The following is a 12,725-nucleotide window of genomic DNA, read 5'->3' on the forward strand; positions in this document are numbered from 1 at the left end:
CGCGGCCCAGGGGTGAGCGGGGATGGGGAAAGTTACTCCCCCCTCACGGTGTCGGTCGTGGTGCTCAGCAGAGTGTCCGGAGGTAGTAGGGTGAGCTAGGAGAGCAGCAGAGCGATGTCCAAAGGCAAGGAGCGTGGATCTCAGCGCTGGGATGGCAGGGGAAGATGCCAGAGCAGAGCCCAGGTTGTCTTCCCACTCCAGGGGCCAAGCGAGAGAGCGAGTTCCCCGCTCCAGACCCCCCTATCCCACCTTTCCTTTTCCGATTCCCCCCCCCTCCCCCTCCAGCCACCCCCCTACGAGAGAACATTATCTGTCGTTTTAAGGTGTAGCCACAATTACTTAGCATAACAATGGGAGAAATTCCACAGAAAGAAAAGCGAAGCATTCAACCCCCAACAGGTTGTAAGTTAAGAAATTGTACCTAAAAAAAGTTAATGGATAAAGCTGTTTTTAGAGGAAGGGCCTAAGGAAAACAGAGGACTGTGATGTTTTCTAGATACTTTTATTTATTTATTATTAATCATTTATTATGATTTCTGTGATATGAAAAAGCCTTAAAAAGTACTCTGTAAATGAAACCTATTTTTTAATGTGGATGGTTCTGATAAGTGGGTCTCATTTCATAATTTCTGTTTCACTTCAGAAGGTAATATTTTTATTTGATATGTATAAGCTCTACAAAGTAGAGTTTGGGTTATTTTTCTCCCATTGTATGTTATTTCTAAGCACAAAAAATTCTTGTTATTTTTCCTAATATTTGTGCCAATCATGGAACTACTTAAAAGCTTCCTAATCAATTAAAAGATTGAAAATATTTCTAAATCTTTGTAGATGCTAAACTATTCTATATTATAGTAGAAGACAATTTTAAAAATTAGTCTTTATGTAACAGTTTCTTTAGGTGCCAGTTATAGATATAAATAGGCAGCTTCTTAATGTGTCCACCATCAGGTATAAGTTTTGGAAAATAAAATATTTATCTTGTCAAATTTACTACTCATTCTCTGTAGAGGGAAAGAATACTCTTTTAAGACAGACAAGTTGCATCTTGGCAGCTTTAACCACTACAGAGCTTAGGAGGCCCGAGCATTTACATGTATTTCCTTTGCCTCCTGTTTCCTCTAACAGCTACTTACATTTTTCTTTACCAACTCCCGAGTAAAGGTAATAAGTAAAAGTAACTACAAAATTGAAAGCTCTATTTACCAATACTGTTCCCAAGTTATTTCCTAAATCTTATTTTCTTACTTCTTTTCCTCTCTCCATCTTCTCTAAACTCTTTAGAGTCGGAGGTGTTAGATGGCTTACTGGGTGAGATGGATAGCTTTGAGGACATCATGCCAGCTGAGTCCAGTGGAACTCTTCTGCTGATGCCACATGCTCTGGATGCAGTAGAGAAATATGAGATAAATCCAGATAAAACACAAAAAAAGGGGGATGTTCCCTCTCAGCAGCCTAATGGAAGAAAGAATGGTATTTCACAGGAAGTCAAAACAAATAGCTGGACTGAAAACAGCCACTGTACTCAGGTGAACGGTTCTTTACTCCAAAACACCAGTGAAGATACAGGGGATGGTAAAGATGGCTGTTTAATAGGACATGAAAAAGAGCTGGAGTCTCTTACGAAGGCAGGAGATGTGCTTGATTATAGAAAACACAAGTCCTTTGAGAACGAGAGACCTGTGGAAGAAGGTGTGCAGTCTCCATCAAGCCAGTGGTCTCAACTGAACTTATCTGATCTTGACGTAACTCACCGGGACATGTCTGTATATAGCTCTCCACCCTCCAACTTACATAGGGAGGAAAATTTAGAAGAAAAGACATTACTAGTAGCCAAGGATGATGCTGTGGAGACATCTTTACTGAACTCTTCAGGCTTGATAAAAGCACAAAAGCTTTTCGGTGTTGATTTGTCAGAAAAGTGCTGTGAAATGGAAAACAATCCAACATCGGAAATAACTCCAGAAAAATCTGTGTCATTGAGCGTTCAAGATCCAGAGTTAGTAAAAGGATGTACAGCTGAGGTTTCCAAAATGAGCTCCTTAAACTGTAATTCTTTTTTAACTGAACATGCAAATGTCACAGAGTATTCTGTAGTTGACAGTGGCAACCTTTCCAAGCATTTAAAAGCAACTTCTAAGTCTGTCGTAACTGATGTTCTGTCTCACCCACTTGGGTGTAGTGCCACATCTCCAGATAACTGTGATGACCTACATTTAATAAATAGTGAAAATACTCTTATAAAGTCTGGCTTTAAAAAACTGAAGATGTTACCCAGCTTGAGAAAGAGATCTAAGAAATTTATTTATAGAATAAATAATACTTTACCATATCAAGAAGAAAAAATACAGAAAGAAGTAACCTCTGAATCACCTATTCACACTGAATTTCCACATTTGGAATCTGATTCATACGAATTTAGAGGCTGTCTGGTGGCCAGTAATGTTGAGCAAGGTATATTATTAAGCTTTTCATCATTTGTGGAGGATTCATTATTTGTTATGAGCCTTTCATGTAAATGTTTCAGATAAAATTATGTAAAATCTTGTGTTTGTGAAAAAGTAGCTGGGCAATTTGGAATCAACATATGGGATTGGTCTGTTATACAGTGATAAGGATAGCATCATTTTCAAGTAATCTTGTGCTAACTTTTTTTCCTAACAGGTTAGTTTCTGGAATAGAAACTTCCACCCTGAGCCATTATTCTATTCTAATTGACAAGCTTAGTTACCTTTGTCAAGGCTGCTTTTACATCCATAGTGTCAAGGGCCATTTTGTCTGAGTTGGTGACTTCTAAGTGATCATAAAGAATGTTAAAGTTGTATACTTATTTTTATAGAATTAGGTGCTTTGAGACTGTACGTCTCTTTCTTCTAAAAGCACAAAGTATTGTAAAAAACAATATAATTAAAGCAAGCACATGCTTCTATTTTTAGAGGATGTTGTTCTTGCTAGAAGAATTACTTTATATTAGGAGTTGAAGTACTTTAAATTTGAAACAAATCCTTATGTGGAGACACAAGGAGTTGAAGCACATTTTTGAAATTTCATTACAACTAAAAATTTATTTACTGATTCTTACTTGGTAGCATTAACTGCAGCCAAATCTTTTGTTTCTGGCTGTTAGAATATAATTAGGTTAAACAGAACTCCAGCCTTGTCAAGGCATTTGCATTTGAAAACAAAAGTGATACTTTGGATTCCGCTGTTAAGCTAGTGTAGAAATTATCTAATCAACCAAAAAATTATTAAAATCTGAACTACATTTATTTGAATAAATTTATTCACTTTTTCTCTGTAATGTCTTGTCTTGTAGACCGCTTTCTTCCTGTTGAGGGAAATCATTTGGAATCAAATATCAGGACAGAGAACTTCAGCACTTCTACTTTAAAAATGGATATAATGGATAACTCACCCAATAATTCCTTCAGTGATAGGCTGAAACAACAAGACCTGAGAGACTTGGGAGAAAATGCAAGAGAGGATCAACCTGCTACGTCAGTAAAATGCTTAGCAGTATCTAATACACTGAAAGAAGACACAACAAATTCTTTAAATAGTGAGATTATTTCAAATATAAAACGTAAAGTTCTGACTTCAGCATGCCTAATGGCAAGAAAGCGTTCCAGATTTCTCCCTAAAACAACCTGTGCTTTAGAGAAAGGTAAAGAAGATAAGAACGTGAGTGCTAACGTGAATGATGGAGCTGCTGTACCTCAGAGCCTGAAAGAGCTTGACTCTTCTCACAGGGACAGGGAAGTCTTGGTTGATATTCAGGGTGACTCTACATCTGTGACAAACATCAGTTCCCATTTTGCATTGTGTCAGATCAACTTGGGCATAACTGGAGTCAATAGTGATTGTTGCAATAAATTATCACCCAGTAAAAGGCATGCTACAGACCAGAGGTCAGGAATTGACCGTAGAGAATTACACAGAACCTTGGGAATAAACTGCTCAGAATATGACAATACTGCATTAAAACAAGGGGAGAAAACAGATGCAGGTGCCTTTTCAGAGGATGTAGCCAACAATGAAGACTCAAAGCCAGCTGGAAACAGCAAAAGCCCTCAAGCAGCTGCATTCAGTAATGTAGCTGCCGACATTTCTAAAGAATTATTAGATTGTGTAGATAATAGTTCTTTAAATGAAGTCATTTCTGTGGAAGATAAACAAGTAGCACCCACGTGTTCCAGCAAAAAGCCAAACAAGAACCTAAAGCATAAAGGGGAATCATCAATGAATCTTAATGCGTGCAATTTGAATCTGGGCTTCAGTGGCTTTCAGACTGCTTCCAATAAGCAGATTAAATTCTCTGAAGCTAGTATAGCAAAAGGCAGAATGCTGTTCAAGGATATTGAAAATGAATGCTTTGAAGCCTCTTCCATGGAAAGAGTCAGTAACTTTCCACATCAGGTTAAAAAGGAAAATATGTTATTCTCAGGTTCAAAAAGCAAGTTGGGAAGTAATTTATCTGATTCTTCAGATTCACAGGCAAGTTTTCTTGAGCCCAAGCATACACAGTTTCCTCCACATAAAGTTGGCTTGTGTAAAATCTTTCCTACAACTCCACAAGCCTTTCAAGAAGCAAATCAAACCTTGACAGCAAGCCAGGAAGCTGAAATTGCTGAACTTTCTAGTATCTTGGAAGAAACAGGTAGTCAGTTTGAATTTACACAGTTTAGAAAGCAAAATAACACAATACAAAGTCACTGCTTGGAAAAATTAGGAACTGTAGAAACACATGTAACAAAGAATGTAGACAACATTTCTGAAATAAGGAAAGATGTGGGGGTTTGTAGCACTTTTAAATCAGAAAATCAAGTAAAAAATGACAAGTATCGTACTCAGGAGGAGGACACAAATGAAGACTCTGAATTCGTGGAAAATGAAAAAGAAAATGCAGTGTTTTTCCACAAAAATGACAAAAAGGTTACTTTTACTGACTTAGACATAAATGAAAGTAGAAGATCTGATGAGGGCTTTCCCACAGCTAAGCAGGACAGCTTTTCTAATTTCATAGGCTTTACTTCAGCTGGAGGTAAAAAAATTAATATTTCGAAGGCAGCTTTGAGTAGATCTGCAGAGCTCTTCAGAGACTTGGATGATGATAACTATTTGTTCAAATCTTCTGAAACTGGTACTAGATGTCACAATTCAAATGGATCTATGTCTTCTAACAGTATTTTTTCCAGATGCCTGACAAAAGAAAGCAAAGAAAAAACTGTTCGTGTTTCAGATTTCCAAAGTGTGAATGGTGCTTCCCACACAGGTTCTGTTTCCTGCCATGCACAGAATAAAAATGAGGAAAATACTAGTACAGCATTCAAGGAAAATAGGGAAAATAAGACAAAAATATCGGTAAATAATACTGATAATGTTAACTTCACTAGTGTTAACATTCTCAACAGCCTATTGTCCACTAAAGATCGTAAGCAGAATTACAAAACTTCCAAACAAATTTTAAATCAAGGAGATGGTGAAGGCAATTTGCAAGACCACTCATTAGATGTAACATGTCTAGAAGATGCTGTTATGACTGCAGAAGAACACAGTTTAATTATGTCATATGAAATGGAAAACCAGTCTCCTAGGCAGAAAGGAGAAGACAGAAAGGAAGGTGAATGTTTGTCACCAAAGCTTCAGATTCCAGCTGTTGGTGATATTTCCATTCCTGATGCAGCTTTGGATCATTCTCTGCCCTTGTTCAGTGTACAGTGTGGAGAAGGAGATGTAAGTGTTTCGGAGAACTCTGATAAAGAAAAAACAAATTGTAAAAATATGGAAGAAGACACCACTCATGATAAGGATCTGCTAGTGAATGAAAGCAGAGTAGAAATAGGTTCTCACCATCATTTTCAAATACCTCTCAAACAAGAGGTAAATGTGGGGAAAAATGAAGTGGAAGGGAGTTACCTGACTGGTTTTCATACTGCTAGTGGCAAGAAAATAGCAATTGCAGATGGATTTTTGGCTAAAGCAGAACAGTTTTTCGCAGATGTTGATGTAGGAAAGGAACATAATGACAATTTTGAGAACCTCATCAAGAAAAGGAAATATGGCAAGAACTGTGTTAAAGACTATGATTTATGTATTGAAAGTATTGCTCAGAGTGACTCAGAAAAACTCAATTTTGATGAAAAGCTTGTTCCTGAAGAGCTTGGAGATCAGTTTAATCAGGCAATAGAGAGCAGTCCTATTAAACATGTTGTGATTCTTGATCCTGCTAAAGTAGATACATTTGTTGATCTAGGTGAAACTTGTGAAGGGAGTTTGGTGACTTCACATGAACATAAAAAAGCTGATGTCAGACCTGGAATTCCAGCATTGGAATCCCTTACAGGACAGAAGAGTGATGCTTTAAGTACAACTCATTTGTCTGAAGGTGGAAGATTCCTTGCAAAGAAAAAGGTGGACTACTCACCCAGAAAGAGGGATGATTCAGAAAACACGGATGATTTTCCTGTGCACTCTGCTGCATCTCCACACTTAATGAAGGTACCACATGGCCTCGAAGATAACTGTGTGCCTGGAGATAAAAAAAATGGTTTATTTGTTGAGGAGAGCAATAATAACGCTGATCAATCACTCCTCTTAGATTCAAAAAGCAGCTGCTCTTACATGAATGGTGACAGTAAGGAATTCAGTTTAGAGCATTTAAATGAACCTGCTGCTGATAAAAATTGCTTCACAGACACCATAGCTAGTGCTTGCCAAAACCAATCACTTGTCAGTCTTCCTGAAGAGGAAACTAATTTGAAAAGGTTAAAAGAAATAACACTTAAGGCTGAAAAACAAAGGGGTGATCTGAAACAAACTGTGTTTAGCACAGCAAAAGGGAGAGCTGTGTCTGTTTCAGAAAGTGCATTAGCAAGAGTCAGACAAATATTTCAAGACTGCAGTGAAGCTGTAAAATATGAAATTGAGCCTGACTCAGGAATGAATCAAACAGAAATTGCTAGAAATTCATCTGTAGTCCTTCACACTGAGTGTCCTAATTCTGATGAATTTTTTAATGCTATAACAAGTGAAGAGGTTAATTCAGCCACATCCCAATTTATTAAAGTAAATGCAAGTGCTGATGAAGACAGTCACCAAGAAAGAAACACATCTGCAGATGCAAAGTCTATTTCAAATTCTCAGAAACAATCTTTTGAGCAGAATATTAAGCTTTTAGGGCACTTTGTTCCAAATAAGCAGATAAAGCCATCAGATGCTTCTACAAGCAATTTTGGATTTTTTAGTACGGCAAGTGGAAAGTCTGTACAGCTTTCAGAAGAGTCACTCAGGAAAGCTAGACAACTCTTTTCTGAAATGGAAGGTAATCATTCACCATGTGTACAAGAAGCATTTTTAGTTGAGAAAGATGTTGAAAAGTCTAAAATGCACACTGAAGTACTTGCTACGAAAATGCAGGTAGAGTCATCAAAAGGGGAAGAAAATACCAGTCCTGAATTGATTCCAGATTCTGCTTTTGGCTTCAGCACTGCTAGTGGAAAGCGGGTAAGAGTTTCTAAAGATGCCTATGAAAAAGCAAAGGCAATTTTAGAAGAATCTGATTGTTTTTTGAATAGTGGGCTTTGCACTACAGATCAGCTTAGTTCAATTAAAGACAGTGGTCAACATTTAAAATCTTTAACAGATAAAGTGATCTCAGAATTCAAAACTGAAAAAAGCTGCAATCAAGACTCTGACTTTAAAAGCATCTGCTCTCAGGAAATGAAGTATTTTCCAAGCACTTACGATGTCAAAATTCCTGAGCACACACCATACAATCAGAAAAGCAAGCGGTTAACATCATTTAAAAATAACTTTGAACAAGAGGAAACTGAGTCTTTTGGAAGAGGGCAGCTGAATCTGGGGTCAAAACCAGAGTCTGAAGCAATTTCATGCAGTGCTACTGCTAAAGCAGAAATTAATACTAACCTTCTCCAAAGTCAAAAAAATTACTTGGAAGCAGAGGCTGTAGCAAGTGCAAGAGCTTTCATGGAAGACAGTTTTTCGAGTTCTGGAGTACAGATTAATGCTGCACAGACCTTCAGTGGCAGACTGGATAAAAACTTCCAAAATAAGACCTTTGGGAAGAGGCACTTTGAAGAAAACAACTCACTTGGTAGGTGTCTTATTTTACATATGTTCAACTCTGTATTTCTGCATAGTGATTGGTTTATGTTTTGGGGTTTTTTTTGCATGTCATGCTGATTTTTAGGTCATAGAGACTTCAGTTTCTTTCTCTAGGTGTCAATGACAAAAACTCTTCTTGCTGCAGGGTGCTTCATCTACTCTTTCCAGGCTTAAGTATGCACAGTAGAAGCTAAATTTGTGATTAGTAATTTTGAAGGTGTACAGGTTTGCTGTTTTACCATAAACTTACAGAAGAAAGCTGCTGCTTCTTTTCTCCCTGAGCAGACTTCCTTCTTTTTTTCCGCTCTGTACAAATCTAGTGTTTATTTCACTGAAAAATAAGTAGCAGTATTTCCATTTTCACCTTCTTGTGCATTGTAGGTGAGGACAATGTTTTGCTTGTATCAAGATTGCTAGTCTGATATGAAAAATATTTGTTGGTCTAAAAGCAGTTTCTTGCCTTCTGAAACTGATCTGTCTGGAGCTGAAGTGTAGTTACTTGATGCTTGCACAGGCACCCAGACCAGTTCAGGCACCTGGGCTAGCTGGAAACTCCTTGCAGAAGGGGAGATTGCAGCAGAGTCCCTGCCTGGCTGCACAGGTCGATGCTGGAAAGTTTGGCTAGGTGGCAAAAGCCAGGGCAGGACTCTTACCAATGCAACTTGAAACAGCTGTGCCACAGCTGAGCCCTGACCTTAGTTACACCTTCTGTAAAAGATGAGCTGCTCTTAGAAGTTTGGAGGGACTCTTTAGTTACTGGAAGTTCAAAGAGAGATGCAGGTGAAGTGCACTGTGAGAGCTGTGCTGCTGGAGTGCACTGTGATGCACTTTGTGAGGCAGGCTGAGGGTGTTTGGTAGCTTCAGACTTACAGACTTTAATTTTGGGTGGAAAAGAATTGCTGGTCACGAAAGTTTAATAACTTCATCATGCGGGGTTTTGTTGTCACTCTTGGTAACACACTATGCAGTCATTCTGTACAGCAGAAACTTCTGCAATTTGTGTTGAAGTGGCTCTCTGTCTGAAAGTTAAGACATGTGACCTGAAAACTTGCTAATTCTGCTTGCTCTGACCTCAGTGTTTTATTTAGAAATTACAGTTACATTGTACCAATTGATAAGAGACTGAACTTGAAAGGAACATCACTTTTAAAACTCTGTGGTTTTATTCTAGGTGAACCTCCAATTAAGAGGCAACTTCTGCTTGAATTTAATAGAACAAAGAATTCCCCCAGGTCTTTGAAAGCTTCAAAAAGCACCCCTGATGGTAATTTTAGTAATCTTGTATTCTAAGCAGTAATCCAGTGTCGGCTGTTATCTTGAGAATTCTTCCATTTCCAATAACCTAACATTTAATAAGTTTGCTTAACTACTGCATATATAAATGTCGTCATGGAAATTCAGGAAAGCTGCTGTGGTAATGTCTCTGCAGACTTGAAATCGTGTTTATGCCTTATTGCATCGACTATAAATATATTCCTTCTGCAAGAATTCTAGTTTAACTTCCAGTTCAGGAGGAACTTACTCACTCTCTCAAAATCCTAAATCTCACAAATTCTAGTCTCAATAGGAAGAATGTGTCTTATTGATTAATATACAGAATATATTTTACTGATTAACTTTGAGTAGATACTTACTGGTAATATACTTACTATATAATTACTTCTCATATGAAACTTCCTCTTTGCAGCCTAAGGGCATAGCACAAATGGGTTTATATTCCAGGCAGATACGATTTACTTATGTCAGTAATTCCAAGATGTCCTTCAATAACGGAAGGAGAAGTTTGTGCAAATGTGCCTTTTTCTGTTGTTACTTCAAATAAAAGAATAAAAGTTGCTGAAAGTTCTGAATGTAATGGTGAGCCTACCTGGAGTTAAATATATGATATACGTTTCCCTTTCAGGAGCCTAAAAATATCTTGCTGCTCACAAACACAAACTCTTGAGAGCTCAGCACTGTGAGCACTTATCCTTTAGATCTCTTTAGAAAGATGTTTAAACAAACATATTTGGGGGCAGGAAGGAATAAGATGTTTAAATCCACTCTGAAAACTTTTCTGCATATCATTAATATAGATAAAACATGCTGTAAATTTCTATTTTCTATGTAATGTGCCATTTCAAACATTTTTTTTCTAATTATCTTACAGGCATTTTTAAAGACAGAAGGAAATTTATGTATCATGTGCCTTTAAAACCCATAACTTGTCAGCCTTTTGGGTGAGAAATTTTAGAGTTCTTCTTTGTAACTGTCTAAAATATACAGTAATAATTTACCAATCAACTTTATAAAAGACTAATAATTTTATGACAATATAAATATTAAATTACTATATATAACACACGCTGCTGCAATAGATCAGTGAGATGCTAAACAAACTATACCCTGTTACACTGTCTTTTCTCAATACATAGAAGTTAAGTATTCTGGTTTTAAAATATCAGAGACTTTGTCTTTTTATTGGTTCAGAATAGAAATTTGCATTATTAAATTAAGAATACAAAACTCCTGACAAGGATTTTTGTCAGGAAGATGAGACTTGTATGCTTAAATGTTTTCATTTCTGTAGGTCAACTAAAGAACGACAAGAAGTCAAGAATCCTACTCTTACTCTGCCAGATCAAGACTTCAGAGGATTCCAATCTAAACCTGCCATTTTTCAGCACTGTGCTCACAGGCGCTCTTCAGACAGTGCTGCAGAGGTTTCCACTCCCTGTAAGGCCTCGACAAAAGAGAGTGAAGAAACAAGAAGTTTTTGCAAACCTGCCAAAGCTGCTAAAACTTTTATTCCACCCTTCAAAACCAAACTGACATTTTCTACATGTGAGCACAACATCAGCAAAAATATGACCAAGGAGGTAGAACTAAATCAGATCAGAACTGAACAAAATACTGCTGACCCTCAAGATCACCAGTCTGATATCCAGCAGGCAGCAGACACTGACCTAGAAAATGGCAATTTAGGTATTTTCAGATTTTACTCACTTAACTATTGTAAATACTGTCAGTGTTGATTCTTTAAGGGGTTTTTGCATAATTTGTCGGACTTTTTTAATGAAAAAAGCTTATTTTTAAGGCTTTTTTTATTTTGGTGGGAAAATTAGGAAATTACTACTTTCCTAATATTTTATATTGTACTCCTAGAAGAGTATATCCTGTTTCTCTCCAAAGTTAATTGGGAAGATGAAAAGTATTTCACACAGTGCTTAGAAACAAGATAGCTTATGTTTCATTTGATATTTGATTATTTTTATATTCCTCATAAGTAAAATAATCTAGGAACCTTAGATTAGTCTTGCTGTACTTCATTCACTTTTACAGAAGCTAGTTTTCATTCTGTTCTCTAATTAAAATGTAGACTTAGCCATATAAATGGTTGATTGTATCATTTTCAAAGAGACAGACTTCAAATGCTCAACTGTTCTACTTAAGAATGTGGGTTTATGCCTTCTAAGCTCTCTTGAATGTTCTGGTGTGTGTTATTTCTATAATTTACAACCAAATAATCTGGGTGGGTTTTTTTAAGGACTTGTGTATATTTGAGCAGGTGTATGAACATTTACAGAATTAGATCCTGCAGTAACAGGCCAAAATCTCAGGATTATAGATTCTGTAGTCATCAACTAATTTTTTTTTTCCATTTGGAGTTTTCTGTGAAGATTGAGTTCAGTCTGATGAGAAAAATACGTGGATGGAAGTTTAGTTCAGGGACTTATATAAAATTAATACGGATATGTAATTCATTTCATATAAATATTCAAATGCCTTCAGTAAACCCTACTTTCTAAATGCATTAAACTTTTAATATTTAGACTTGCAGTTTCTAAAAATCTGCATATTGGCACAGAAAAAACGCTGCTCTGAATCTGCTACAGTGTATGTATCTTTATTTGATAATGCTTTTTAAAGGTTTTGATGTTTTGGGGTTTTTTATTTTGCAGCTATGGCCTGGATGGTGACAAATCTCCGCTGTGCTAGAGATCTGCAGGAAATGAGAATTAAAAAGAAATGTAGGCAAAATATTCGTTCACAGCCAGGCACTCTTTATGCCATTAAAACATCTGCGAGCAATAGAATCTCTCTGAAAACTGCAGTAGAAGAGAAATCTCCTAGCTTTTATTCTACAGAACAGGTATATTGATATCTTTTTATTTTCTGTCTCACATCTGTTTCTCAAGACTGGCAAATTTAAAAACACAGTAGCTTTTGAATAGATACATTCTTCAGTTTTTAGGTAAGTACTTACAGTACCTGTTACACCAGTTGCTACAGTACTTAAGTAGCATATATCCAGTTTTTGAGGCTATTCCAAATAATAAAGTTCATAAATCTCTAGTGTTATAATTAAATAGGAAAAAATCCACCAATTATAATGCATATGAAGAGCTGGTTTAAAAGAACAGTTAAAATTTAAGCTTAGGTAAATCTACATGAAAATGCTCTTGCTTTTGGTACAGTGAAAGTACAAAACTTACTGAATTTTTTTAAATACTTTCAAAGAACACTGTGAATCTGTTCTGCTAAAACGGTTGTTGGGAATCCTCCATTCTCCATGGTTTACATATGAAATGGCAAGGTCGGACAAAAGCCATCTCAACCTT

The 12,725-nt window shown here is 36.7% G+C and overlaps 1 protein-coding gene across 1 annotated transcript in view; it reads left to right on the plus strand.

Annotated features, from left to right (window-relative positions):
* Positions 1-12,725, plus strand: part of BRCA2 (BRCA2 DNA repair associated) — a 41,314-nt gene that overhangs the window by 9,275 nt on the left and 19,314 nt on the right. The window contains 6 exon segments of the mRNA XM_014889762.2: positions 1,285-2,454; positions 3,317-8,113; positions 9,296-9,388; positions 10,274-10,343; positions 10,694-11,088; positions 12,066-12,256. Coding sequence (XP_014745248.2) covers positions 1,285-2,454; positions 3,317-8,113; positions 9,296-9,388; positions 10,274-10,343; positions 10,694-11,088; positions 12,066-12,256 — 6,716 coding nt within the window.

The sequence above is a fragment of the Sturnus vulgaris genome, chromosome 2 (genome assembly GCF_052056855.1).
Source record: "Sturnus vulgaris isolate bStuVul1 chromosome 2, bStuVul1.hap1, whole genome shotgun sequence".
Taxonomy (NCBI): domain Eukaryota; kingdom Metazoa; phylum Chordata; class Aves; order Passeriformes; family Sturnidae; genus Sturnus; species Sturnus vulgaris.